The sequence below is a fragment of the Macaca nemestrina genome, chromosome 20 (genome assembly GCF_043159975.1).
Source record: "Macaca nemestrina isolate mMacNem1 chromosome 20, mMacNem.hap1, whole genome shotgun sequence".
Lineage (NCBI taxonomy): Eukaryota > Metazoa > Chordata > Mammalia > Primates > Cercopithecidae > Macaca > Macaca nemestrina.
The window spans coordinates 66,755,152-66,782,256 of NC_092144.1; the positions used below are offsets into that span (position 1 = coordinate 66,755,152).

General features: G+C 41.2%; 2 protein-coding genes across 5 annotated transcripts in view; one reads left to right on the forward strand and one right to left on the reverse strand.

Moving 5' to 3' along the window:
• The window catches only part of LOC105488123 (ZFP28 zinc finger protein), a 27,955-nt gene extending 12,095 nt beyond the window's left edge, over positions 1-15,860 (forward strand). Inside the window, exons 1-8 of one of the 3 annotated variants that reach the window (XM_011751907.2) lie at positions 85-370; positions 771-862; positions 7,750-7,876; positions 8,051-8,146; positions 9,206-9,369; positions 10,013-10,127; positions 10,456-10,551; positions 13,670-15,860. In XM_011751907.2, coding sequence (XP_011750209.2) covers positions 163-370; positions 771-862; positions 7,750-7,876; positions 8,051-8,146; positions 9,206-9,369; positions 10,013-10,127; positions 10,456-10,551; positions 13,670-15,378 — 2,607 coding nt within the window. In that variant the 5' untranslated portion in view covers positions 85-162 and the 3' untranslated portion in view covers positions 15,379-15,860. Of the gene's footprint in view, positions 1-84; positions 371-770; positions 863-7,378; positions 7,504-7,749; positions 7,877-8,050; positions 8,147-9,205; positions 9,370-10,012; positions 10,128-10,455; positions 10,552-13,669 lie in introns of those variants that run through there. The other 2 variants (XM_071087977.1, XM_071087978.1) reach the window with 2 other exon arrangements.
• Positions 5,847-26,907, reverse strand: LOC139360522 (ZNF470 divergent transcript). Of its 2 annotated transcripts, none has more exons than XM_071088007.1 (2): positions 26,536-26,907; positions 5,847-7,513 (listed from the first exon to the last, which is right to left on the reverse strand). In XM_071088007.1, exons 1-2 carry the CDS (start codon positions 26,852-26,854, stop codon positions 7,470-7,472), a joined length of 363 nt encoding a protein of 120 aa, XP_070944108.1. In that variant the 5' UTR covers positions 26,855-26,907; the 3' UTR covers positions 5,847-7,469. The 2 variants fall into 2 exon arrangements, with proteins under 2 accessions (XP_070944108.1, XP_070944107.1); XM_071088006.1 differs by having other exon boundaries at positions 26,540-26,899.
• Between the last annotated feature and the right edge of the window lie 198 nt (positions 26,908-27,105).

A 27,105-nucleotide genomic window follows, 5' to 3' on the forward strand; every position in this document is an offset into this window, starting at 1 on the left:
GGGCGCGGCCGGGGGCGGGGCGGCTCCGCGGCGCGGCCCCGTGGATGCCGGGGCTTGGGGGAGCGCGCGCGGGGCTGTTCGTTGGGCGTGGCGGGCGGGTGTGGCCATGGGTGTGGGTCTGTGAGGGACCGGCCGGGAGGGCGTCGCGCGGCCTCGGGTGACATGCGGGGGGCGGCGAGCGCGGGTGCTCGCGAGCCGACGCCGCTTCGGGGTAGAGGCGCCCCCCGCACAAAGCCCCGGGCGGGCCGAGGCCCGACGACAGGGACTCCAGCCACCTTGGCCCTCCCTGCCCGGGGAAGGCCGCGCTCAAGGAATGGCCTCGCAACCAAAGGCCAGCGAGGAGCGGCCACTACGGGGCCTGGGCACAGAGGTGAGAGTGACAGGTGTTTGGGGCCGGGCGGACAGGGACGAATTCATCTCGGGATGAGATCTGGGAGGGGGTTGGGCTCTTGGGGACCAGTTGCTGGAGAACTGTGCCCCTGGTCTTTGAAGCTGGTGGAGCGGGGGAATCTGAAGATTTGGAAGCTCAACTGACTCAGAGCGCCAAGCCGCGGTAAAAGGTTGTTGACTTTCCCAGGGTGACTCTAACTGGACACTTTTCCTCTTTTCGTGCTCCCAGGGAGAAAAAAAAAAAAAACTATCTCTACGTTGTGGTAGTTCCTAGGCAGGGTAATGACCTGATCCCACCCGCTCATGCAGGAAGGGACGTTTCTAGGCTGGTGATTTGGGACTGTGTAGACCTGGTCTCTAGCTACTCCCTTCTCTTCCAGCTCTGCCTTCCAGGGACACTGCTCTTCCCAAGGAGAGAAACCAGAAGCTGGAGGCTGCGGGGACAGGAATTGAACCTAAAGCCATGCCCCAGGTGAGTTGGCATTTCATCTCTCGTCTCTGAAATGCAGTCTTGCTTTTCGGGACTTAATGTTGTTTATTTTCTTGAAATTTTTCAGTGTAAGAGACCTGTTTGGGTGCGGGTTTCTATTTCTTCACATTCTAGTGAAGTGATGGGCTACAGGGAAAAGTTTAAGCTGCCCAGGGCCTCCATGCCTGCTGCTGCTTCATTCCAGTCAGCCTTCGTTCTTGATTGATGAAATGAGTCAGTCTCTCCCTTGTACCGCTTTTCTCAGAGGCACTCTGATGAAGGAAGTGTGCTCCTTGAGGAACACGGCAGACCCTTCTGCTATACGTGGTTTGTTCGGTGACCACTTTGTGCCAGCCACTGGACAAACCAATAGCTAAGCCCCATTCCCTGCTCTGGAGCTCACAGCCTGTTGACCCAATGTCAAGGAAACAAGCAAGATTCTAGAATGTGATCATCCTTGGGCCAAGTATTGTGAGCGAGGACTACAAGGCGCTCCTGGCTTCCAGCCTCTTGTAGCGGAAGGGTAGGCGTATTTACCAAGGAGGTGATTTTTGAGCCTTGCCTTGAAGGGAGAGAAGATGTTTGGGAGGCACAGTAAAGACAACATTTTAGGGAGAGGAGGTGCAATATGAAAGGCTTTCTTTTTCCCACTTGACTTTGTGGCTTTAAAAAATGCCAATAAATAGTTGTGTTTGTTTCTGTTGTCTGTGTCCCATAAATATCATAGCTAGCTCATCAATAGATGAACCATTTCACTTCCACTGGGGCCTCAAAAAATATATGTACAGATGATTCAGCTTCCGGTTGACCTGCCCAAACTGCTCTTAAGCGGGTTACTGTGATCTTCACATTACCAGATGCAGTGCTCAATTCTTAGTCTTTTTTGACCATCATTGGGATTTGAAATAGCTCAGAGGTTGGCAAACTTGTGCTGGATGAGGGCACAGCAGAAAATATGTTAGGCTTTGAGAGTCTCTGCTGTGCCTACTCCTTTCTGCTCTTATAGAGCTAAAGTAGCCAAAGAATGAATGGATGGGCTGTGTTCCAGTAAAACTTGATTTACAAAAACAGGTGGCTGCCAATCCCTCAAATAGTTCATCCCTGTCCTTCAGTAGGCTCCCTTTTTCCCTTGGCTACTAGGATCCCACACTCATCTGACTTTCATCTTCCTGACTTCTCAGTTTCTGCCACAGTTCTTACTCACCTCCCTGATCTGGAACAGTGTGTGCCTCAGCACTCTGCTCTTGGCCCTTTCTTTGTTGTCTGCATGCTGTCTCCTGGGGATATTAGCCTGTTCCTTGTCTGTAAAACCTACTCACATGGTGCCTCCTCGCAAATTCACATTGTGAGCCCAAACCTCTCCTCTGAGCTGCGGGCCTGTGTATCCTGCTCCACTCCTCTGCCTGGGTGTCTAACAGGTAACTCAAGCCAGCCTGTCCAGACCCGAAGTCCTGAGAGTCTCCCATAAACCAGCTCCTCCCACAGCTTGAGTCCTAGTCAGTGGCCGTTTCATCCTCTCAGTTACTCAGTCCAAAAGCCTTATCATTATTGTCTCATTTCTCTCCTTCTCCTTCCATATTTGGTCCTGTTGCAAATCCTGTCAGTTCTATTTGCAAATTATGTGCAAAATCTGGCAGTTTTCATCACATCTGTCACCACCAGCAGGTCCAAGTCCTCCTATCTCTTACTGTCAGCTTCTTGACTGTGCTTCTGTGACCTCTTGCTTCTGCTCATGCTCCCCACAGCCCCTTCCCTATGAGCAGCCAGAAGGGTCTATTCAAACATGTCACCTTGTGTCACACTTCGTAGGCAAGGATTTGGGGCAGTTTTGCCTAAATGTTTGATACAGAAAATATTTGGTGGATGAATGTTTGAATATAGTCTTAAAGTTCTCTTGTGGCCAGTGTTTTGATATTTAGTGTAGTGTTAGAATAGTCATTCTTATACCTGAAAATGTGCTTCTTCCCTGATTTTGTTTTTCTGTTTTGTTTTTTGCTTTTAGAGACAGGGTCTCACTCTGTCACCCAGGCTGGAGTACAGTGGCACAGTCATAGCTAATTGCAGCCTCAAACTCTGGGCCTCAAGCAATCCTCCCATCTTGGCCTCCTAAGGAGCTGGAATCGTAGGTGTGAGCCACCATGCCCAGCCCCTGATTATTTTGTGTGAATACATTCCTAGAAGTTTTTCTTTCCTCGTGGATTAAGGTTTTCTAAGCTTATGTGAAATCAGAATACTTCTAAAATTATTATTTTGGATAGAACAGCAGTGGTGCCTCAAAAGCTGTAATTCATGCTTTGTAAAATGCATGCTTTGAAAAAATGTACACTTCATGAGGAAAAATAGTTATTACCAAATAAATGTTTATTCATATGTTTCAAAAGTTAACTGAATTGAATTGAAACAAATCTTTTTAGTGTATTTTTTCTATAAAGTACTTCCTGTTCATTCTTTTCTATGAAATTTCAACAGAAATATTTTTCTGTAAGTGTAAAGTTGCTTTTATTTTTTGTTGGTTTGTATTCTTTTAATGTCTCTATCTTCGTGTGTCTGTGTGTGTGTTTATATATTATATGTATATATGTATGTATATATTATGTAATATATGTATATATAATACAGAATGTATGTAATGTGTTTACATATATAATTATATATATTTTATATATAAACACATGCATACACACATATATACATATAAATTATACACATATTACATACATATATAATATACATACATATATTATATATAATATAATATATATTACATCTATTATATATGTATATGTATATATACTTTTATATATGTATATGTATATATAATTTTTTTTAAGGGATAGGAGTCTCACTGTTTTGTCCCAACTGGAGTATATTGGCTATTTTCAGCACAACTGTAGTGTGCTACAGCCTCAAACTCCTAGGGTCAAGGAATTCTCCTGCCTCAGCCTTCTGAGTAGCTGGACCTATAGGCATGTGCCACCATACCCAGTTCACATGTGTATTAAGATGAGTTAACTTACATCAGATGCCTATATCAGGAGTAGATTCTGTGCCTGTATAATGTTTTCTCTGTGGTATAGTGTAAAAATGTGAAACCCGTTTTGAAGTCTGCATATTTATGTTGCAGCAACAGGAATAAGAACAGGACCTGCACATTTGACAATGTTTTGTCTCCATCTAAATTAAGTAGGTTGATGGAGACATCAGTTAGGGAAAGTTCTTTTTATTTTTATCTGAAAACGTGTTTTCTCCTGGAACTTGTTTCACTATCAGGGTGAATGGATACTAAGTATTACTGCTATTATCAGAGTGGAAAGTTTTAATAGAAGTAGAATGGCAAAGTGGTCAAAGGTCATGGACTAGGTTCACATGCTAGCTCTAGCATCTAATCACTGCATAACCTTCAGGCAACTCAAGTGACCACATTTTCTTCATCTATAAAATGAGGAAAATAATTAGACCTGCCTCAAGCAGTTCTTGTAAGGATTAAGTTGTGTATAGTGCCTGAAACGAGGTACGTGGCACACAGTAAGGACTTACTAGTGTTAGCTGGCAGCATCCTCATGTCACCATGACGGTTTTAGAAATTTACAGGCAAGACACTTAGATGGCGTACTTTAAAAAAAAAGTGTGTAATATAGGACAGAACTGGGCAAATTATGGCCTATGGGCCAAATCCAGCCCACCACCACCTCCTTTTGTGTGGCCCACAAGCTACAAATGAGTTTTACATTTTTCAGTGGTTGAAAAAAATCAGAAGAATACGTGAAAATTAAATGAAAGTCACATTTTGGTGTCCATAAAAAAAACTTCATTGTAGCATAACATACTTGTTTGTTTATATATTATCTGTGATTGCTTTTGTGCTACAGTGGCAAAATTGAAGAGTTGTGGCTGAGGCCATGTGGCCCACAAAGCCTAAAATATTTACTTTCTGGCTCTTTACAGAAACACTTTGCTGACACCTGAAGTGGAGGTTAAGAGCATGGACTGTGGAGTCAGACTCCTGGGTTCAAAATCCAGCTCTACAGTTGACTGACTGTGATCCTGGGCATGTTACAGCTCAGTATTTCCTCATCTGTAAAATGGGAATAGTAATAGTACTGACTATTAGGATCATTGTGAGGATTAAATAAGCTAATATATAAGTATATAGAATAGTGTCTGAAGTGTTGTAAGTACTTTCAGCTATTGTTATTGCTGTTATTTACAGTAAAAGACATTTTTAAAACAAAAGTCATTGATTCTGTACATAAAGAGCTGTCCGAAAAAAACAGAAAATGTCTTAGGAGGATGTATGTATGTTGCTAAAGTTGGGTCCCCGTACATGATTAAATTGAAGGCATTTAACAAACCACTGATACAAAAGCAGATCACTAATGCATAAACAGGATCAACCTGGGAAACTAGGGTTGATTCTTCTTGGCAAGCAAATAAGTTCCTCTTCTTTTATGCCAAGATGCTTCAACTTGCAAAATTATTGCTGAGAGCTGACCAGCATTTGTTTTAGACTAGCTTGCTCAGGTAGCCATATTAGTGTGTCTTTTGCTCAAGGACATTAAGCAGTTCTTGGCTGTTTCCTGCAAGTATTACCTCGTGGTTTACACTGCAGGGGGCCTTTCAGTCCCCAGCTTAGGAGATTTCTCCATCATGAGTTTACCATCGAGAGTGTAGCTCTGCAGTTGACTGATTCCACTACCTCTGCAGTTGATCTTCACTCAAATCGGGATATCACTTACAAAACATTTTTGACCTATCTTTACACAATTCAGTTAAAAATGTCCTTAAAGTTTGGTAGCAGGTTAAAGAACATGTGATTGTATATTATTCAGCAGAAATTCAAACCTCAAAGGGACTTTTGTTTCTAGTAGAATAATGTGAATCTTTAAAAGGTTCAGCTTTTGGTTGGTGTTGTGGTTTGTTAAGTGAGGTATTTAAATTAGGTTTTGTGTAGTCAGATGCAGCATGGTGAGGGACAGTCAGAGCAGAATGGCAAAAAGATTATTTATTATTCGCAGATTCCAGAGAACGGTGACCAGCACACCTTGCAGGGCTTACTGGAAGCGCCCAGAGACATTCAAGACACACATGCCCAGCCAAAGGGTGGGGACCAAGAGGGAGGGAGGGACCTGTGGGCTGGAGCTTTTATTGGGGTCCAGGGCATCATCTAGGTGTGTTTTCCAAGACAGGGTTGGCTTGGATACTTTGAAGGGAGCTCAAGGCTCAGTAAGGGAACTTGAAGTTTACATTATCAGGTTCACCAGGCTTCATGCAGACGTACAGTGGTCAGTTCATAGTATGGGGCCTTTTCTATCTAGAACATACAAATGGGGACTGGGCGAGGACTGCCTGAAAACATATAGGTCAACGGTGACAAGCAGAGGGAGCATCCCTATGAATGAGAGTTATGACAGTCAGCATCATCATAACTCATGTTCACTGCATGCTTCCATTGTGCCTTGCACGTTCTAAGTGCTGTGTATGTATTGCCTCATTTAATCCAAAACGTAATCTATAAGGTTGGTATTGTTGCCTTTTCCATTTTATAGCTGGGGAACTGAGGCACAGAGGCATTAGGTAACCAAGTGAGGTTTTGTAATTCAGCTTTTGGGGTAGTCCAACTGTTTTTCATGTTCATTTAAGTTTAGACTTGGAAAATCTCACAGCTGCTAGTCATTTAAATCTGCCTTCTGTTAGCCACAGGTTCCTGGGATTAGAGTTGCAACTGAATAAATGTTTAAAATACATTGGAACGTATCAGAGTTGTAGGCTGAAACTGTAAAACTACACTGCATAAAAATCTGCCAGCAGGAGCTGAGCAGCCCATCTTGCCCGTCGGTCAGGAAAATCCTGCTCATGCCGAGCTGTTAGCAGACGTGCTCCTGATAGCTCCTCGTAATGCGTAGCTTCTCCAACACGGCACCTTGGTTCTTAAAAGCATTTCATTAATTTAAAACATTATAGTGTTTTTCATTCTTATTACATATTCATTTTAGAAAAAGAATATTGCTAGATTTTTTTAAATGAACCTCTACTGAACACTAACAGTAAAAATAGAAATTCTTAGAACCCAGTTTAGTCATGAATAATATTGATGCTTTGAGGTTCATCTCAAGTTTATTGCCCCATTCTTATGCTGCTTCAGGTCACTCAAATGTCCCCATGCTGGACAGTGCTGTAGTACCTATTGTGCATAGAACAAGTTAGTCTTCGTTATTTATAGTTTTGAATTGATGTCAGGGGTTTTTCTTGCGGCTGCCTCCTTTCACTCCACAAAACTGCAAGTTCTCCAAAGGCAGGGGCTGTCTCCATATTTTTCTCTTTTCCCTGGAGTTTAAGACAGAATGAGGCTAGCTGTATAATACCTAACTAGATCTCCAGAGTACTGAGTTTATAGTCTCTTACTCAAAATGAAGACAAGGAATCTTTAGACCCCTATATTAGTTTGTTAGGGCTGCCAGAACAAATACCACAGAGTGGGTGTCTTAAACAACAGGAATTTCTTTTCTCAAGGTTCTGGAGGCTGGAAGTCCAAGATCAAGGTGCCTGCAGGTTTGGTTTCTCCTGAAGCCTCTCTCCTTGGCTTGCAGACGGCCGTCTTCTCCCTGTGTCCTCACGTGGCCTTTTCCCTGTGCCTGCACACCGTGGTATCTCTTCCTATTTTAATAAGGACACCAGTCAGATTGGGTTAGGGCCCCACCCATATGACCTCATTTAACCCTAATTACCTCTTTGAAGGCCCTGTCTCTAAATACAGTCACATTCAAAAGTGCTGGGGAATAGGACTTTAATGTAGGAGTTTTGTCGGGGGACACATTTCTTTCTATAACAGCCCCCCAGTCATGTCGGGGCATGAGCACTGGTTGAGCAAGAACATGGTTATATCATTTCAGGGCTTGGTGACATTTGGGGATGTGGCCGTAGATTTCTCCCAAGAGGAGTGGGAGTGGCTGAACCCCAATCAGAGGAACTTATACAGGAAGGTGATGTTGGAGAACTACAAGAACCTGGCATCGCTGGGTAAGGGCTCCCACTCCTTTTTCCACCCCTCACCCTACCCACTTCCTTGACCTAGAAGCCTTTCATGCCTTTATCACCAAGACCTGCACTGCCCTCTCGCGTCAAGCCAAGGGGACTGCATCTCAGTCTGGACAGCCACACAGTATGTGACCAGGTTGTTTTTTATGTGTCTAGGACTTTGTGTTTCTAAGCCCGATGTGATCTCCTCATTGGAACAAGGAAAAGAGCCTTGGACAGTGAAGAGAAAAATGACAAGAGCCTGGTGCCCAGGTGAGTGTGGGAGAACCAGGTAGGGTGAGGCCACTGCTGGTCACAGTTCAGCTGTCTCAGACACGCAGCATCTTCAACAGACTCTTCCTAAGCCTCTTGCAGTATCTGTTATTTATACTATTTGGGAATACAGAAATTTCAACTACATCTTTTATTTCTAGAACAGCAGATTATCAAGTAAGACAAGGAATTAGAATTATAGATTTCTTTCAGAGGTTTTATCCTAATAGGAAATGGTAACAGTTTCTAAAGAACTGAGAATCTTACAAGGTTTCTTTGTTCAATTCACATTTAAAGGAAACGCTTGCATTGACACCAAGACAAGTTACTGACAGTTATAAATTAAAGTGACTCACATGGGTCAGTATATGGCATCAGAGAACAAGAATGTTTGTGTGAAGTTTCCAATTTAACATCATATGAAATCATATACTTCGAGCTAGTTTAATGACATAAAACTGTTTTTTCTTCCTGCAGATCCTTCATCTCTTGTTGAGACTAGTTAATTATGAAGACTTACATTTTTAAGGCCAGGATCTGGACTTTTATTAGTTAGCATTGTAATAAAAAAAAAAAAAAGGAGGTATGTAGAGATAGAGATGAAATTTTTGCTAGGTGAAATGGACAGTGAAAAAGAGTTGACTTAAAGCTGAAATAAGGATCATATAACAGTTTTTTTCCATAGCCTCCACTTTCTCTTTATATTAGACATTTTATCATACATTTTTTTTTTTGTGAGCTCCCTTATCTCTTGATTTTTAATTGCTTTTTCCAGTCTTCTGCTAAAAACATAATGTGAACTCTTGTTCAGCTTTTAGGTGGGAAAGGTCTTATTGTGTCCTTTAGGACTATGGCTACACAAATTTAGGAATGTAGGGTTGGTTGAATATTGCTAGTAATATAAGAAAGCTTTCAAAACGATTTGCTTTTCATTTTCTTCCATAAAAATAAGTGACTATCATATGCTTTTTTGTGGCTTTTAATTTAATGGTTACATTTTGGAATTTTTCTTCATACTAACACGATAAAAGATATATTCGCCTTCTTTATATCTTTCAGACTTGAAGATTGTGCGGAAGATCAAGGAGTTACCTCTCAAGAAGGACTTCTGTGAAGGAAAGCTATCCCAGGCAGTGATAACAGAGAGACTCACAAGCTATAATCTGGAGTACTCCCTGTTAGGGGAACACTGGGATTATGATGCTCTGTTTGACACACAGCCGGTAAGTCAGAAGACACATTTCAGGCAAGAGGAAGTATCCTTCATGAGGAAACTCTTCTTGAGGGAAGAGACCATGACTACAATAACTATAGGAGAAGTTTTCATTTGAATACAATACTTCTTATAGACAGATTATCCCCTCAGAACAGAGTGCCTAATCTCAATACACATAAGAACAGTGGAGGGGGAAACTGAGTTGTAATGAATTACAAACAATCTGTCAAGGTCAGAAATGTTTGACTTGGCGATGAATGTAAGAAAGCTTTGAGCAGAATATCGACCCCTCCTTTTCATCAAAGATTTCATACAAGAGAAAAACTCTGTGGACTTGTTGAATAATTTCCATGAATATGGGAAAGCCTTCCGTCTGTGTTAAAAGGTTCATACTGTGTGTAAGTTCATACTGTGTGTAAGTATGACAAACTCTCCATAGCAGAAAGTTTCTCCTATTTTTCTGTGTTTTTCCCCAAACATATATGCTATAACTAAGCCCTATCATTATGTGACCTGGTGTACCAGAACTTAAGTTGCAGTTCTTGGTATGGAGTGCCTTTTTTGCAGTGTGTGGACACAGTCCATCCCACTGGGACCAGGTGGGTTCATGAACATGGTTTGATTTAAAAAACGTGCTTTTACCATTGCAGGGCTTGGTGACTATCAAAAACCTGGCTGTTGACTTCCCCCAGCAGCTACACCCAGCTCAGAAGAATTTCTCTAAGAATGGGATATGGGAGAACCATAGTGACCTGGGATCAGCAGGTAAGGATGTCCTTCTCCCATATCTGAATCTATCATTGGGTACCTCCATTTTCAAACCAGTTTTGAATTATGGAGGAGGGAGGGAGTGTCTTCTGACGTGCTGGCCTGAATTTTTGTTGTGGATTCCTAAGACAAGAATTTGGCATTTGTAGAGGTGAAAGATGGTGTCTTTGTTATGCTTAAAGCATTATCTTCTGTGTCTTTCAGATCCTACTCACCTGTTTTACTGCTGCTTTCAGCAGTAACACTTTTCTATCAACAAGGAGTGGTTCTCAATTTTAGGATGGCAAGAGTATTGGCCAAACCTCCTCTCTTTTCACTTTTGCAGGACATTGTGTGGCTAAGCCAGATTTAGTCTCTTTACTACAGCAAGAAAAGGAGCCCTGGATGGTGAAGCAAGAACTGACAGGAAGCCTGTTATCAGGTGAGTGCAGGAGAGCCTAATGTGGAAAAGTCACTGTGAGAGAGAGCAGAGCTTTTATTAAAAAGGTTGCATCCTCACTAATATACAGTAGGAAATTTTACCAGGCTCTCCGGGTCTGGAAGAAAATTGAACTCCAGGATTTCCAAATAATTCTTTCCTCCTCCTTTGCCCCCTTCTCTCCAGTAACTCCCATTTCCCTGAAGTTCCTTTTTTTCTTGACCACTGGGACATTTATCATCCACTCACTTCCTTAAATGAGGAACTGGGATGTGTATCATCTACTCACTTCCTTTTCCGGACCCTGATGCACTTTTGAGCTGACTTCCAAAGGTTTTCTCTTCTATGGTTAAATAGCCTATTATTTTCATCATGCATCCATTCCTGTGAGAACCTCCAATTGAAAGTTATGTGACTGAGCCACTCTGCTGAGTATTGGCAGGCGATTGGAAACAGAGAATTACGCATAAATGTAAACCATCAGTGAATTACTGTAATGGAAAGGATAAGACATGTTTATGGATAGCTTGCATGAAGTCGAGTTTGCAGAATTTCAAATAGGGCATTACAGAGACAAAGGAGATGTTGTTCCCAATGGCTTCTATGTTTTAGTAGGACAGGTGGGCAGAAGTTGAATTGCACGAAGGCGGAAGTAAAGGATCTTTTCCTCTTGATACACAACGGAAAGAAAGGAAATTTCCATAGAAATAATGGTTTGTAGAAAATGTAATGGTTTAGTTTGGCAAAAGAATAGAAAACCATGACCTTATCACAACATACACCTTAGACCCATTTAAGTTAGGATAAACACATTTTTCACATAGTAGAAATTATAGTGTACATTCAGTTATGCATTCACATGTTTTTCATGTAGATTCCACATTGTATATGTCATTGCTCAGTTAGGTTGCTTTACATTTCTTAGTGTTAAAGATAGAATAGATTTTTCAAGTTAAGTGAAAACTACACATTTTGGGGATTGCTGTATTCCTGGATATGAGCACCTGCTGGGCTCTGAGAGTTGTTTGTTTTTGGTGACTAGCAACAATTAGATGGATGAGTTTAATTGCATCTTGAAAGCACTGGTTATTTACATGAAAACTTGCGCTCATTATTTGTTGAAAGATTATACACTAAAATTTTTATGAAAGAAATTGAACATTTTTTTGTAAATTTGGTTTTTCTCTTTATCTTTTTGTAAAATGTCTGTCATTCATACCCAGTTCACTTGTGTGTTAAATATTTTAACAGTCTCAGTGATTGCTATGTATATAAGCATACTAATTCTGTGATATATTGTCTCAAACTATTTTTCACCTATGGCAATAAGAGTTTTTATTTTAATTAGGTCTTTTAAAATTATGGCATGTAAAATTTTTCAGTTTTTATATAGTCCAGTGTATTATTTCTAATGTGATTTATCCTATTTGTGTGCCTAACAACTTAACACACATAGTTCTACTTCATTTTTAATGACTATTTAGTATTATAACATATGAATATACATAATTTATTTAAATTATTTACTGTTGAGGATATTTAAACATTTAGGAGGTCTTCTCCAGTTTTTACCTATAATCAACAGTGGTCCAGTTTGTATGTATCTTCTTGCTTACATGTCAGAATATTTCTTCAAGATATATGCTTGGAAATGAATCTGCATGGTCAAAGCATACATATTTTTAAAGTGTCATAGATATTTTGCTGTACCATTGGTAAAGAATATATGAGAATACTGTTTCTAGACATCATCACCAATATGGCTATTTTGTAGTTTAAAAATAATTTTGCCACGCTGCTAGATGAAAAATGTTTTATTTAATTTGCATTTCCCCAACTACTTATGATGTTGAGAATATGTGCACTTAAATCTATTTAGAGTTTGTATTCTATTCATAGTCTGTTTATACTCATTACTCACATTTCTATTGGTTGTATATTTTCCTATATTTATGCAACATTGATATGAATGCTTTTTTTTATAAGTTTGATAAAATTTTCCCCCAATTTTCTGTGGTCTAGAAGTTTGCAAATGGTATTTCTTACTATATAGTAGCTTAACTTGGGAGTTATCTTCATTTATAGAAGCATGTACTTTGTTGATTTTTTCATTTGTTTCACTCCTAGATTTTAAAAAATGAATAGATGTCCCATTTGAATAATATAATACATTTGTTTGACCTTCTGTAACTTATTATTTCTCTCTCCTATATCCCCTTCCTTCCTTTTCTTTCTTTCCTTCTCATTTTCCCCTTCTTTCCTTACCTTTCTCTTATCTTCTGTATTTTGCTGTGTGGTCTGTTTTATTTTACATTATTTTTTACATGTTTGTTTTATTTTACATTTTTTTACGTTTGTTTTATTTACATATTTTTATTACAGAAAAGGACACACAAAATTTAACCATTTTAAAGTGTACAATTCAGTGACAGTATGTGAGGTGATATGTTAATTAGCTTGATTGTAGTAAACATTTCACCATGTATGAGCATATCAAAACATTTTATACCTTAAATATATACAATTTTTATTTGTCAACTGTGCTTCAATAAAGCTGGAAAAATATTTATTGCCCAAAAAAGAGAAAATGCAAGGCTTCATTGTGGAATGGCCAGAGAACTGAGGATGTTTTCAGGCTTGTGGAAGTAGCCACGAAAATGTGAAAATTATTATTATTGTTTTTTGAGTCAGAGACTGGCTCTGTTGCCCGGGCTGGAGTGCAGTGGCCTGATCATAGTTTACTGCCACGTCAACCTCCTAGGCTCAAGCAATCCTCCTGCCTTTACCTCCTGAGTAGCTGGGACTACAAGCACATACTACCATGCCTGGCTAATTTTTTAAAAAGTTTTTTAGAGATAGGGTCTTGCTATGTTGTGGAGGCTGGTCTTGAACTCCTGGCCTCAAGTGATCTGCCTCAAGTGATCCACCTCAGCCTCCCAAAGCATGGGGATTACTGGTATAAGCCACTGTGCCTGGCCCTAAATGTAATAGTTTTTAGAGGTGTAAAATGTATGTTGATGAATTCACCAATCAGTGAATTAATTCACTAGTTTTCCTTTTGGCAGATTTCTTTTTCCTAGCACATGAAAAAGGAAATGTGTGTTTTCTTGGTATCTTTCAGGCCAGCGATCTGTATGTGAGACCCAGGAATTATTTCCAAAGCAAGATTCATATGCTGAAGGAGAAACAGACAGAACCTCAAACACTAAACTTGAGTGTTCCAGTTTCAGAGAAAACTGGGATTCTGACTGTGTGTTTGGAAGGAAGCTTGCAGTAGGTCAAGAGACACAATTCAGGGAAGAGCCAATTACTCATAACAAAACCCTCTCTAAGGAAAGAGAACGTAAGTATAACAAATCTGGAAGATGGTTCCATTTGGACGATTCAGAAGAGAAAGTTCATAATTGTGATTCAATTAAAAATTTTCAAAAAAGTTCAGTGGTAATAAAACAGACAGGCATCTATGCAGGAAAAAAGCTTTTCAAGTGTAATGAATGTAAGAAAACTTTTACCCAGAGCTCATCTCTTACTGTTCATCAGAGAATTCATACTGGAGAGAAACCTTATAAATGTAACGAGTGTGGGAAGGCCTTTAGTGATGGCTCGTCCTTTGCCCGACACCAGAGATGTCACACTGGCAAGAAGCCCTATGAGTGCATTGAGTGTGGGAAAGCTTTCATCCAGAACACATCCCTTATCCGTCACTGGAGATACTATCACACTGGGGAGAAACCCTTTGATTGCATTGATTGTGGGAAAGCCTTCAGTGACCACATAGGGCTTAATCAACACAGGAGAATTCATACTGGAGAGAAACCTTACAAATGTGATGTATGTCACAAATCCTTCAGGTATGGTTCCTCCCTTACTGTACATCAAAGGATTCATACTGGAGAAAAACCATATGAATGTGATGTTTGCAGGAAGGCCTTCAGCCATCATGCATCACTCACTCAACATCAAAGAGTACACTCTGGAGAAAAGCCTTTTAAGTGTAAAGAGTGTGGAAAAGCTTTTAGGCAGAATATACACCTTGCCAGTCATTTAAGGATTCATACTGGGGAGAAGCCTTTTGAATGTGGGGAGTGTGGAAAATCCTTCAGCATCAGTTCTCAGCTTGCCACTCATCAGAGAATCCATACTGGAGAGAAGCCCTATGAATGTAAGGTTTGTAGTAAAGCCTTCACCCAGAAGGCTCACCTTGCACAGCATCAGAAAACCCATACAGGAGAGAAACCATATGAGTGCAAGGAATGCGGTAAAGCCTTCAGCCAGACCACACACCTCATTCAACATCAGAGAGTTCACACTGGTGAGAAACCCTATAAATGTATAGAATGTGGGAAGGCCTTTGGTGATAACTCATCCTGTACTCAACATCAAAGACTGCACACTGGCCAAAGACCTTATGAATGTATTGAGTGTGGAAAGGCATTCAAGACAAAATCCTCCCTTATTTGTCATCGCAGAAGTCATACTGGAGAAAAACCTTATGAATGTAGTGCGTGTGGCAAAGCCTTTAGTCATCGTCAATCCCTTAGTGTACATCAGAGAATTCATTCTGGAAAGAAACCATATGAATGTAAGGAATGTAGGAAAACCTTCATCCAAATTGGACACCTTAATCAACATAAGAGGGTTCATACTGGAGAGAGATCTTATAACTATAAGAAAAGCAGAAAAGTCTTCAGGCAAACTGCACACTTAGCTCATCATCAGCGAATTCATACTGGAGAGTCGTCAACATGCCCCTCTTTACCTTCCACGTCAAATCCTGTGGATCTGTTTCCCAAATTTCTCTGGAATCCATCCTCCCTCCCATCACCATAGCCTCAAGACGTCATTTCTGTTTGAGTACTCCAGCAGTTTAAACCCCCATCTCCCTGCCCTTTTGTTTTCTTTTTGTCCCTTATTAGTTTGTTCTTCACATAAGTGTAAATGTAACTTATTCACTCCTCTTGTAAAACTTAATAGTTTCTTTAATTGGTTAATGCCTGAGATGTGCTCAGCACAATGTCTGGTCCATATTAAGTGCTCAGTAAACTTAGCTCTTTTAAAAACGTTGTATTTGAACATTGAAAAGTTACAGTAGTCAGCTCTGATAAAAAACAATGCAGTAGGATGAGGGTAGGAAAAAGTACATTTTAGATCAGGAACAGCGTTCTCCAGTAGTGGGTGAGATTTTGCCTTTGTTGGTTTAAAACTTGATTCTATAATGCCGAGTTAGTTTTGTGGCTTTCCATCTGACCCTGTGTGAATGTAAGGTGATGTGACCTTGTTGGTGAGAAAATTAAACTTTACATTTGACTTGATTTGTTTTAGAAAGTCTAGGGACCATGAATGAATAGGCCGCCTGGGACAAATGAATTTTAAAAATCAGAAAAAAATGCAAGATTTATATGCATAAAGTTAAAACAACTGACATGTTACTCAAGAATTAGAAAACTTTGCAAGATTTGACCTGTTTAAAAATCACATTTATAAATGAACTGTATTAAAACTTTTAAGGAACCATTCATTGTGAGGTAAACTGATCCAGAGTAGGGGTCAGCAAACTATGACTCATGGCCACAGTCTCACTGACTGTTTTTGTATGGTCCATGATCTAGAATTTTAAAAAAATTTAAAGGGTTGAACAAAGTGAAAAGAATATTTTCAACATGAAAATTATATGAAATTTAAGATTTGGCGTCTGTAAATAAAGTTTGGTTGGCTTCAGCCACACATTGATTTATACCTTGACCTTTATACTGGGCTACAGCAGCAGAGTTGAGCAGTGGTGACAGGAGATCATGTGGCCTGCAGAGCCCAAATATCTACTGTCTGATCCTACACCAAAAATGTGTGTGATCCCTGCTGTGGAGCAGAGGTTATCAAACTAAAGCTCATGGGCCAAATCCTGTCTGCTGCTTGTTTTTGTAAATAAAGTTTTATCAGACCACAGCCAGGCTTATTTGTTTAGCTATTGACTATGGCTGCTTTAGACAACTGTGACAGACTGTATCGCTCGCAAAACTTCAAATATTTCCTGTCCTTTAGCAGGAAGTTTGCCAACCTCTGCTCTAGAGAAAAATGTATAAAAGATTCTAATTTTATGAGGGTAATACAACTCTCACATCAAAAACAAGAAAACAAATGATAAAGGAACTCATTTATCAATAGAGGTGAAAGGAAATTATTAAACTATATTGAAAAGTAAAGATGTCAATAAAAGGAGAAATAATATTTTTCTAGAAGAAATAATATTGCTCAAATGTTTGTAAATTATAATTCAGTCCCAGTAAGATGTATTTACTTTGACGGTAACAGGGAAGTATAATTAGGCAAGAATAGCAAGAATTTTTTGTTTTTTGAGATGGAGTTTCACTGTGTTGCCCAGGCTGGAGTGCCAGTGGCACAATCTCAGCTCACTGCAACCTCCGCCTCCCAGATTCAAGCAGTTCTCTGCCTCAGCCTCCAAGTAGCTGGGATTACAGGCACCCGCCACCATGCCCGGCTAATTTTTGTATTTTTAGTAGAGACGGGGTTTCACCACCTTGGCCAGGCTGGTCTTGAACTCCTGACCTCGTGATCCACCCTCCTTGGCCTCCCAAAGTGCTGAGATTACAGGTGTGAGCCACCATGCTTGGCCAAGAATTTTTTTTTTTTTTTTTTTAAGAGATGGAGGCCTCACTCTATCCAGGCTGGAGTGGAGTGCAGTGCTAAGATCCTAGCTCACTGTAACCTTAAAATTTTTTTTTTTGTAGAGACTGTGTCTCATTTTGTTGCCCAGGCTGGTCTTGGGCTCCTTGCCTCAAGTGATTCTCCTGCCTCAGCCTTCCCCAAAATTTTTGAAATAGATTTCTTTGCATATGAGATTTTGGTATATAATAGCAGTGTTATTTCAATGTCGGGGAAATGATGTTTTGACAATTTTATCCACCCTCTCCAAGAAAAAAGTTAGAAGCACATTTACACCTTACAGAGAAATATGCCTATCGTATTTGACATATCTAATCATAAAATAACATGTTAGAGGCAAATGTAGAAAAAGGGAACCTTTTATCAAGTAGGACATGGAGTCCTACAAGCCATAAAGAAATCGAGAACAAGTTGGGCTATGCAACGATCTAAAACTTCAGCATGGTGAAAGGCACCAAAAACTCATAAAAGACAATCGAAGGCAAATGTATGCAATTTAGAGAAAACAACAGAATGCTGTTACGTATACAGAGCAGTGGGGAACAACTGGCCATACACACTCGTAGGCAAATCACCCTGAAGAATCCAAATGAATAAAGAAAATTCGTGAAATTCTTAACCTCATTAATCAGAAGAATATTAATGAAACCGCATTTTTCTGGCTCTTAGGTAGATTACAATACAAAATTTGGATAATATCCAGGAATGGTGTTACTGTGGAAAAACAGGTCCTTGATCATTATTAGCAGTGTCACTTCATCCCCTATCTCCTTGGGTAGCATGACCTACCAACATAAATGTGAGGTTTTTTCAAACAGTAATTCCAGATCTAGGAAGTTTATCCCATTGGAATAGATAGGTAGATATAAATAATGTTTTCTTGTAGAACTGTCTTAATTATGACAAATAGGAATTCAGTGCCCTGCCAAGTGGATTGATTAAACTGTAGTTATTCAGTAGGGTGTTGTGCAGTTAGTAGAAAGCAGTTAAGCTCTACATATACTCCTGTGGAATGGCATCTACAACATATTTAATGAAATATGTGGTTTACAGAACCTTACATGTAAAATGATCTAGTCAGAGTCAAAATTAATACTGAATATATATGTGTGTATGAACACACATACATATGCACAGCCTCAGTATATATGTTGAAATCTGGTTTTGTCTTTAACACACAGACTTTTCCTAGCATTTTGTGGGCCCTTTCCCTTTCTTCATTCTGTATTGTTCTGGTGAACTGTCAGTGACATATGTTCCAATTAAGCCAACCAGATTCATTCTCTCTATTTTGATTGAAAGACACTGGGACAGGAACAGGGCCAATATTCAGCTTTATGAACCAGTATGGCCAAAATGGATGTTCTGTTTTAGTCAATATCCATTTTGATTGATGGGACATTTTTGTACCTGCTGTGAAGTTTGTGGGATATGACTCCTAGGCTGGAATTCGTTTGAATTAAGTCATCCTTCGGCAGCAACTTAAGGATTCCTCCACCTGTCACTGAAATCCATTGGGATGATTCCTGCTTTCTCACATCCTGAATTTGAGTTCAGTTCTTTGAATCTGTGAACTACCTGGTATTCTAATATTTCTAATTTTAAGTTAGAGTCAAGTTCTTTGGTTCTCAAGCAAAGAGAGCTAGCCAATACAGAAATTTATACTACAGAATGATTACTAGGCTGTAGAGAAGCAGAGTGTTCAAGATGGATGTCGAGTGAGACAGATCAAAGCACAGGTAAATTCCTAATCCTATTTTGTGCTGTGAAAGGATATTCATGATATAGCAGAATTCTAAGCCCACTGTGCACTAGGGGCTGGATAGCTCCTACCAAAAACAAAGGTATTGAGGAATACTACTCCCAAAAGTATATATGATACCTATTTATAATGAAATTGGGTAATTAAATTTCAAGGCTACTTGAAATTCTGGCCTTAAGGAATTGAATCATTACCTGTATGTCTGTGTTGGCAAGAATCTCATACTCCTTCTAAGCATGGGGCTGCATTTGCTAAAAATCAAAGGCAGCAGTAGATGCAGTTATTTGCTCAATGATGATGCTTACTGAATTCACAACCTTGTCACTTCTGTTAAGCAATGAGGGAAGTATTGGAATTTGGATTATTGGGATGAGACAAGGAGGATTCAAGGATCTTAGAAAACATCGACCCTCTCTTGACTCTCCCTCTCAACCGTTAAGCAACCTCCCCACTGATTCTACTTTCCATGCTTCCCTTGTAACTGGAAAGTTCTTTCTCTCCCTCCTTCCTTCCCTCCCTCCCTTCCCTCTCTCTCTTCTTTTCTCTCTTTTCTTTTATTTTTCTTTCTCAGCGTCTTGCTATCCCCCAAGCTGGAGGGCAGTGATGTAATCATGGCTTGCTGCTGCCTTGACCTCCTGGGCTCCAGCGTTCCTCCCACCTCGGCCTCTTGGAGTAGCTGGGACTATAGGCGTGTGCCACCACACCCAGAATTTTTAAATTTTTTGTGGATAGATGGTTGTGCCATGTTGCCCAGGCTGGTCTTGAACTCCTGGGCGCAAGTGATCTGCCTGCCTCGGCCTTCTGAAGTGCTGGGATTACAGGTGTGAGACACCATACCCAGCCTGTGACTGAAAACTTGATTGTCCCTTTTCTCACATGGTCACCATTATTGCTTGGCTGGTAACCAAAATCAGAGCTTAATATGACCTGTAGTTTGAAATACAGGAAGTTAGGAAGGAGATTAATCTCACTCAGAAATATTTAATTTCCTTCATTATTGTTATAACATCAAAAATCTAGGGAACATTGTTGGAAGTGTATTTTGAGGATTAGAAATTACTTTGCATAATATATATGGACTGAAAGAATTCAGAAGTTCATAATGCTGGATTGGATCATTTATGTCCATGCCCTTCACTCATCTGCAAGTTCCCCTGTCAGGGCCCAATAGCCTTTCCATATTCCTTTGACATGAAAGAAGCACTGAAAAATATCCCTCTACCTCCTCCTTTAGGTGTGGAGAGTTTTCATGAGTGATTACATTTGAAAAGGGTATCCAATTTCTGTAGAACTGTGGCATTTGTAGAGGCTGGATTACGGGGCAATCATTAACTATGAGAAGAAAGTAAAAAGTTGTAACAAACCTCAGAACTCTAAGAGTGTTCCGATTTCTGATATTTCCACTGTAATTAAAACAAATTGATCCCTAGTGTTGAAACTGCACTAAGGTTTTATTTTAATTAAAAACACTCCATGGCATGGCATCCAAATCTCACACTGACTTAAATCAGTGGCAGGGGACTGGGTACTCCTGAATGACTGTAAAATTTCTATGAACAATTCCATGGGAATTCGAAAAAGACTTGCATTTATGCAGAGTGAGGGCTTATGGAAGAATTCTTTTTTTTTTTTTTTTTTTTTTTTTGAGACGGAGTCTCGCTCTGTCGCCCAGGCTGGAGTGCAGTGGCGCGATCTCGGCTCACTGCAAGCTCCTCCTCCCGGGTTCACGCCATTCTCCTGCCTCAGCCTCCCGAGTAGCTGGGACTACAGGCGCCCACAACCGCGCCCGGCTAATTTTTTTTGTATTTTTAGTAGAGACGGGGTTTCACCGTGGTCTTGATCTCCTGACCTTGTGATCCGCCCGCCTCGGCCTCCCAAAGTGCTGGGATTACAGGCGTGAGCCACCGCGCCCGGCCGGAAGAATTCTTATATAAGCGTAGCTTAGAACAAGGTCTATTGAGACCACAAATGCACACTGTGGCTATTTTCCCAGGTCCTGGGTATGAATTTGTTAATGATATCTATGATGTGTGACCAGATGACACCAAAAGTTTGTCTTTTCTGTTGTCTAGAATTGATCCTGGGATGTGTCTGCCCAGGCACCGTTGCTTCCAGTTTTGTCTATCAGATGAATTTTCTTCAGTGTGGTGTGAATAGAAGCAATATGCCACTCGGGGCTTGGTTTTTAGGAAAAAGATGTTCTGTCCAGACGGAAGAATCATCTTAATCATATGGAATGGCAAAGCTGAAAGATAGAACTCTGTTTCCCTAAATCACTATTTGGAGGAAAGCTCCCCAGTCATCAAGGAACACCAGCAATGATTATATGAGTGAGAAATAAACTTATATTGTATTAAGGTAATATTTGGATTTCAATTGTAATAGCAGCTACTATAATTCTGATCAATATAATACCTTTGACTAATGATAGAATTCCTATTTTCCCTCACTGAGTCATAGAGTAGGAACTGTGATGGTGTGTTAATTGCTTGTTGTTATAACAAATTATCCCCAAAGCTTAGTGGCTGAAAACAGATAGATGTTCATTACATCAATTTCTTTGGGTAAGGAATCCAGGCACAGCTTAGTTGGGTGCCTGTGGCTTAAGTCTCTCAGAAGGCTACAGTCTAGCTGTTGGCCAGTGCTGCAGTCATCTGAAGATTTCGTTAGAGGATAATCAGCTTTCAAGCTCAAGTAAGTGGGCGGGACTCAGTTCCCCACAGGCTTTGGCTGGACATGTTTGTTCCTTTCCATGTGGGCCTCTCTGTAGGGCAGCTTACAATATGGCAGGTGGCTTCCTTGAAAGTGAGTGAGCAGGAGAGGATGCCCAAGATAGAAGATGAAGTCCTTTTGTAACCTAATATTAGAAGTGATATCCCCTCATCTTTGTATTTGGTTAATTAGGAATCACTAGGTTTAGCCTACCTTCAAGGGGAGGGGATTACAAAATAGTTTGAATAAGAGGAGGTGGGGAACTTTGAGAGGCATCATAACGGCTGTCCACCACAGTCTTCCCTCTGTCCCCACATCCCAGTGATTCACGTCCCTTCCACGTGCAAAATACACTCACCCCTTTCAAGGCCCCTCTCAGAGGCTCACCTCATTACACAATCACCTCAAAGTCAATAATCTTGTCATCTAACATAGGTACAGGTGCTAATGAGGTCCACAAGATATACTTTCTTAAGTATGGGTATTGATCTGCAGACCTTTAAAGAACATAAAGAACAAGTTATGTGTCTCCCCTCCTCCACCACCCCTAACCAACACAGTGGAGCCACTGCTCCATAGCAATTCTGAAATCTAGCCAGACAAATGTTTGGAAATTCCTTTATTAGGTCACAAGGCCTGGGATAATTATCCACCATCTGAACTCTAGGTTCTGCCCTCTGAATCATCCTTTTTTCCTGAAATGCATTTGCAGCTCAATAGTTTCTTAGCTTGCTTACTAGAGTTTTAGGAATCTAGTGGCGGCTCTTCATTTTGTGCTGTCTCTGTCCCTCTCACTCCAGTTGGCAGAGTTTCTGCTGATTCTTCTGAAAATGTTGTGGGCTTCATGAGAACCTCATTGGGGTTCACTGCACAAGCCAAAAGCCACAGCCACAAATCTGAGATAAGCTTCTTAGAGGCCTCATTATTTGAATAAGAGTGTCTGTCAGGTCGCCTTAATCTCTTTACAGAGCCTCTGTGTGGTTAAATATACTCTGAGATACAAGCTTTGGTCTTTCTGAGGTTCTGGATTTTACAGACATGCCCTTAGTTGTTTATCTAGACCAGTTTTCCTACCAGTAACTTGGATTTCATTTTTGCTTGGAAGCCCTTTCTTGCTTTTAGCATTGTTTGCCACCTACAGAGGTTAATAATTTTCAAAATCCTAATGTTCTCTTTGTTAAGTTATTCCCTCAATTTATATCTCTTCTTTTGCATGTTTCTGTAAGCAGCAAGAAAACAATAGCAACAGGACGTTCAACACATTGCTTGAAAATCTTAGCTAGGTCACTCAGTTCTTCTTCCTGCATTAGCTGCAAATAACAGGCTGCTAAACTTTCTCCCATTACATAACAAGGACCTTCTTTCCTCCAGTTTTTAATATAGTATTTCTCACTATCCTTTTAGCCTTCACCAGCTCTTAAGACTCAAAATTTCTGGACAGTCCCTTTTCTATACAAGTATTTGACAAACTCCAAGCATCCCAACAAAGGCTTTAGCATTACCTGCCTCAGTGAGACACGAGTTGGAGATTGAGTTCAACACAGTGAACTGCCTACTAAAAACAAAATTCAGACAGACTTTTTGTCTGTAGAGACAACAGAGTCTCTACAGTGTGTTACTCATACAATAAGAATTATTAGGTATGTGAAAACGTAAGCCACATTCAAGAGAAAAAAGCAATACCAATCCTTAAACATTGGAATTTGCAAACAAGAATAATAAGGCCCCTATTATAATTATTCTGAATGATATAAAGGAAAATGTGCTATTAATGGATAAGCAGATGGGAATTTCAGCAAATGAGTAAATCAATTTGAAAATGGGAATTCTAAAACTGAGAAATACAATGTCTGAAAGTAAAAATCCACTGGATAGGTTTAACAGGAAATTTGAGGTGGCAGAATAGTTAATGAAGTTGAATATAGATAGAAATTATTTAATCTGAAACAAAAAGGATTGAAAGAAATTAGAAGGACTGAATAGTGCTGGTGATAATGTCAAAAGGCGACTTGTGATAATGCTTTGTGTTCTCTGATCTTCCTAGATCTGTGGTTTGGTGTTCGTTTTCTTGCTTTTAGAGACAAGGTCTTGCTTTGTTGCCCAGGATGGAGTGCAGTGGCAGGATAACGGCTCGCTCAAGTGATCCTCCCACCTCAGCTTCTTGAGTAGCTGGGACTACAAGTGCACAGCATCACACCCAGCTAATTTTTGTATCTTTTTAAAAGATGGGGTCTCACTGTGTTGCCCAGGTGGTCTCAATCTCCTGGGTTCAAGCAATTCTCCCACCTTGGTCCCCCAAAGTGCTGGTATTACAGGCATGAGTCACCACACTGGCCTGGTGTATGGCATTAACTTTAGAAAATTCTCAGTCATTATTCAAATATTTTCTCTCCTTTCTCTCTTCCCCTCCTGGTATTCCAGCTATGCATATATTTCACCTTTTGTAATTGTCCCACAGTTCTTGGATATTCTGTTCTTTTTCTTTTTTCGTTCTTTTTTCTTTCCTCTTTGTATTTCAGTTTGGGAAATTTCTATTAACATATCTTCGAGCTCACTCATTCATTTCTCAGAGTGTCTAGTCTACTGACGAGCTCATTAAAGGTAATCTTCATGTCTGTTACAACGGTTTTCAATTGCTAGGGTTTCCTTTTGATTCCTTCTTACAGTTTGCATCTCTCTGCTTACATTACTCATCTGTTCTTGTATGTTGTCTACCTTTTCCAAGATGCTTCTCCTTCTGTGGGCTTCCCTAAGAACTCCTTCTTAAATAAAGTCCGTGCCTCGCAGCTTTCTCTGTTGTAATCTACTGTTATTGACCAGAGCCCCATTAGTGTGGCAATGAGGTACAGTGGGGAGGGAAGCATTCTATAATCTTATTATTAAATACCATTTTTCTAGTGGGCTTGAGTCCTTGGACTGTGATCTTCACAACCAGTTCTTAGCCTTTTAAAAATCCTGCCTTACTGAGACAGACAGGCTATAGAGGGACTGGAGCTGGCCAATTGCCTCTCCCCAAGGTCCAACAAGACTCTAGTAAGTAGTTTTCCTTGGAGTGCAAGTGTTTATTATGGAGAATGCTGTGGTTACTTTTCTCCTCCCCTTGCCCCAAAATCTGAGATTTTTTCCCATTCTTCACTGAGGGAATTTGATAGGGCTTCTGGAGGTAAAATTTATGAAAGTGTGGGGGCCCATCTAAGATTAGGCCCCTAGGAGTTTTTAACTCACAAGTTAACCGACACTAACTTGTGGCTATTCATCAAAATTATAAAATAAATTTTCTACCAGTTTATAGCTCCAGTGGCTTCTGCTTCAAGTAAGCTAATCTTGGCTATAATTTTATGTATTTTTCTTTCTCAGGGTTTTGGGGTGTCAGTTTCCTTTCTATCTTCAGTTCTCTGATGGATCTAAAAAAGTTGATTTTTTTTGTTGAATGGTTTTGTTGTTGTGAGGATGGGAATGCCAGAGCTACAATGAGAGTATTATCATTTATATCCAATTCAGATAACCACAATAGTTACAAGCTCTAAGATGACATTTGCTGTTTCATAGAGAAAGTATCTTCACAGCTAGACTCGGCTTTATTATGGTGTTTATGATGTCTGATGTAAACTGGATCCAGGAGTCCAGTCTAGATGTCACTGTGTGGCCTTGGGTGATTAAGTGTGACTGGGTGAGTTAATTTCTGGTGAGCCAGCATCTATGACGCTGTTTCTTGGTCAGCTGCGGCTGCTAAAACAAAGTATCATAGACTAAGTGACTTGACTAAGAGACTTTTTCACAGTTCTGAAGACCGAGAAGTTAAAGTGCTGGGACATTCAGTTCTTGGTGAGGGCCCTGTTGGCTTGCAAATGGGTTACATCCTGCTGTGTCCTCACATGGCCTTTTCTTGGTGGTTGTGTAAACATGGAGACCTCTCCTTCCTCTTTTTTTTTTTTTTTTTTTTTTTTTTTGAGACGGAGTCTCGCTCTGCCGCCCAGGCTGGAGTGCAGTGGCCGGATCTCAGCTCACTGCAAGCTCCGCCCCCCGGGTTCCCGCCATTCTCCTGCCTCAGCCTCCCCAGTAGCTGGGACTACAGGCGCCCGACACCTCGCCCGGCTAGTTTTTTTTGTATTTTTTAGTAGAGACGGGGTTTCACCATGTTAGCCAGGATGGTCTCGATCTCCCGACCTCGTGATCCGCCCGTCTCGGCCTCCCAAAGTGCTGGGATTACAGGCTTGAGCCACTGCGCCCGGCCCTTCCTCTTTTTTAATAAGTGCACTGACCTCATCATAAGGGCATCACCCTTATGACCTAATCTAAATCCAGTTACCTCCCCAAAGTCCCACCTCCTAACGTCATCACATTAAGGGTTAGGGTTTCATTATATTAATTGTGGGAGGACACATTCAGTCCATAACATGTATCATGGTGCGGCTGGCAATGCTAGATTTCATGATTTCCTAAAAAAATAAAAAACTAAGTACCTACTATGTGCTGTTTTAGTCACCGAGAATATAACCCTGAACAGGATGTAAGCTGTGTGCCTTCTCGGAACCCTCCTTCTAGCAGGGAGAGATAAAATGGGGTCGAGGGAATGAGGGGCGTACCGTATATCAGAGAGTGGTAACTAGCAGACATGAAATAAAACAAGTTCCACACGCGCACCATCAGAAAGTCACAAGCGTGCAAAGCAGACAAATCCAAATCTCTTCACTTTTGTATCCCGTAGGCCCCGCACGCGCCCCAAGCCCCGCCCTATCATGGTTTTCTCTCCTGAGGTGGCCGCTACGCCTTACCCACTGCGTTTCAGTGCTGTCCCACTGCTCCTGCACACCCCACGCCTGCGACCATACCCACCACGGACTGGCGCTCCTGCGAGCTGGAAGTCAGTTCCCTGTGCCCTGAGTCTGGCAGCTGCATCTGAACACTCGGAGCCTGGCGATGGCTTCCAGAAACCCCTGCGCCGTGATTCGCTTCAGTGAAGCGGCCTGTACTTCGGCAACCCAGAGTCCGGGCTGAGAGGGCGCCTAATCCAACCAGGAGGACCAGGAGAGGCCCAAAAGAGGACACAGGGCAGTAACCGCCAGGCTTTGAGAGCAGCCGCTCCTCGCAAAGCCGAAGCCCGCTTCCGGAACGCTGCCTCGGTTCGGGACTACACTTCCCAGGGGCCATTGCGGCGGAGGACTCGCCTACTTCCGGAGAGGACCCGAAGCCGGGCAACCGCGCGCCCCGTCGGGTGCTGAGGGGAAGACGGGCCTAGGCGGGGCGGCGGCCGAGGCTGGGCCGGGGCGCGGCGAGGGCGGTGTCCCGGCTCCTGCGTGGGCGGCGGGCGTGAGAGTGCGCGTGTGGCCTGGTGGCTGTGAGTGCCCATAAGTGGTGAGCGTGTGGTGCGGCGCTGAGCTGGGCGAGCGCGCGCGGGGATG

What these genes read in the sequence shown, in the direction of transcription:
- LOC139360522 (XM_071088006.1), bottom strand. Translation starts at nt 26,854, where the DNA reads ATGGCCCCTGGGAAGTGTAGTCCCGAACCGAGGCAGCGTTCCGGAAGC. An exon ending in CGCAGGAGCGCCAGTCCGTG is followed by an intron (nt 7,514 to 26,539) that starts GTGGGTATGGTC and finishes TTATTAAAATAG; the next exon opens with GAAGAGATACCACGGTGTGC.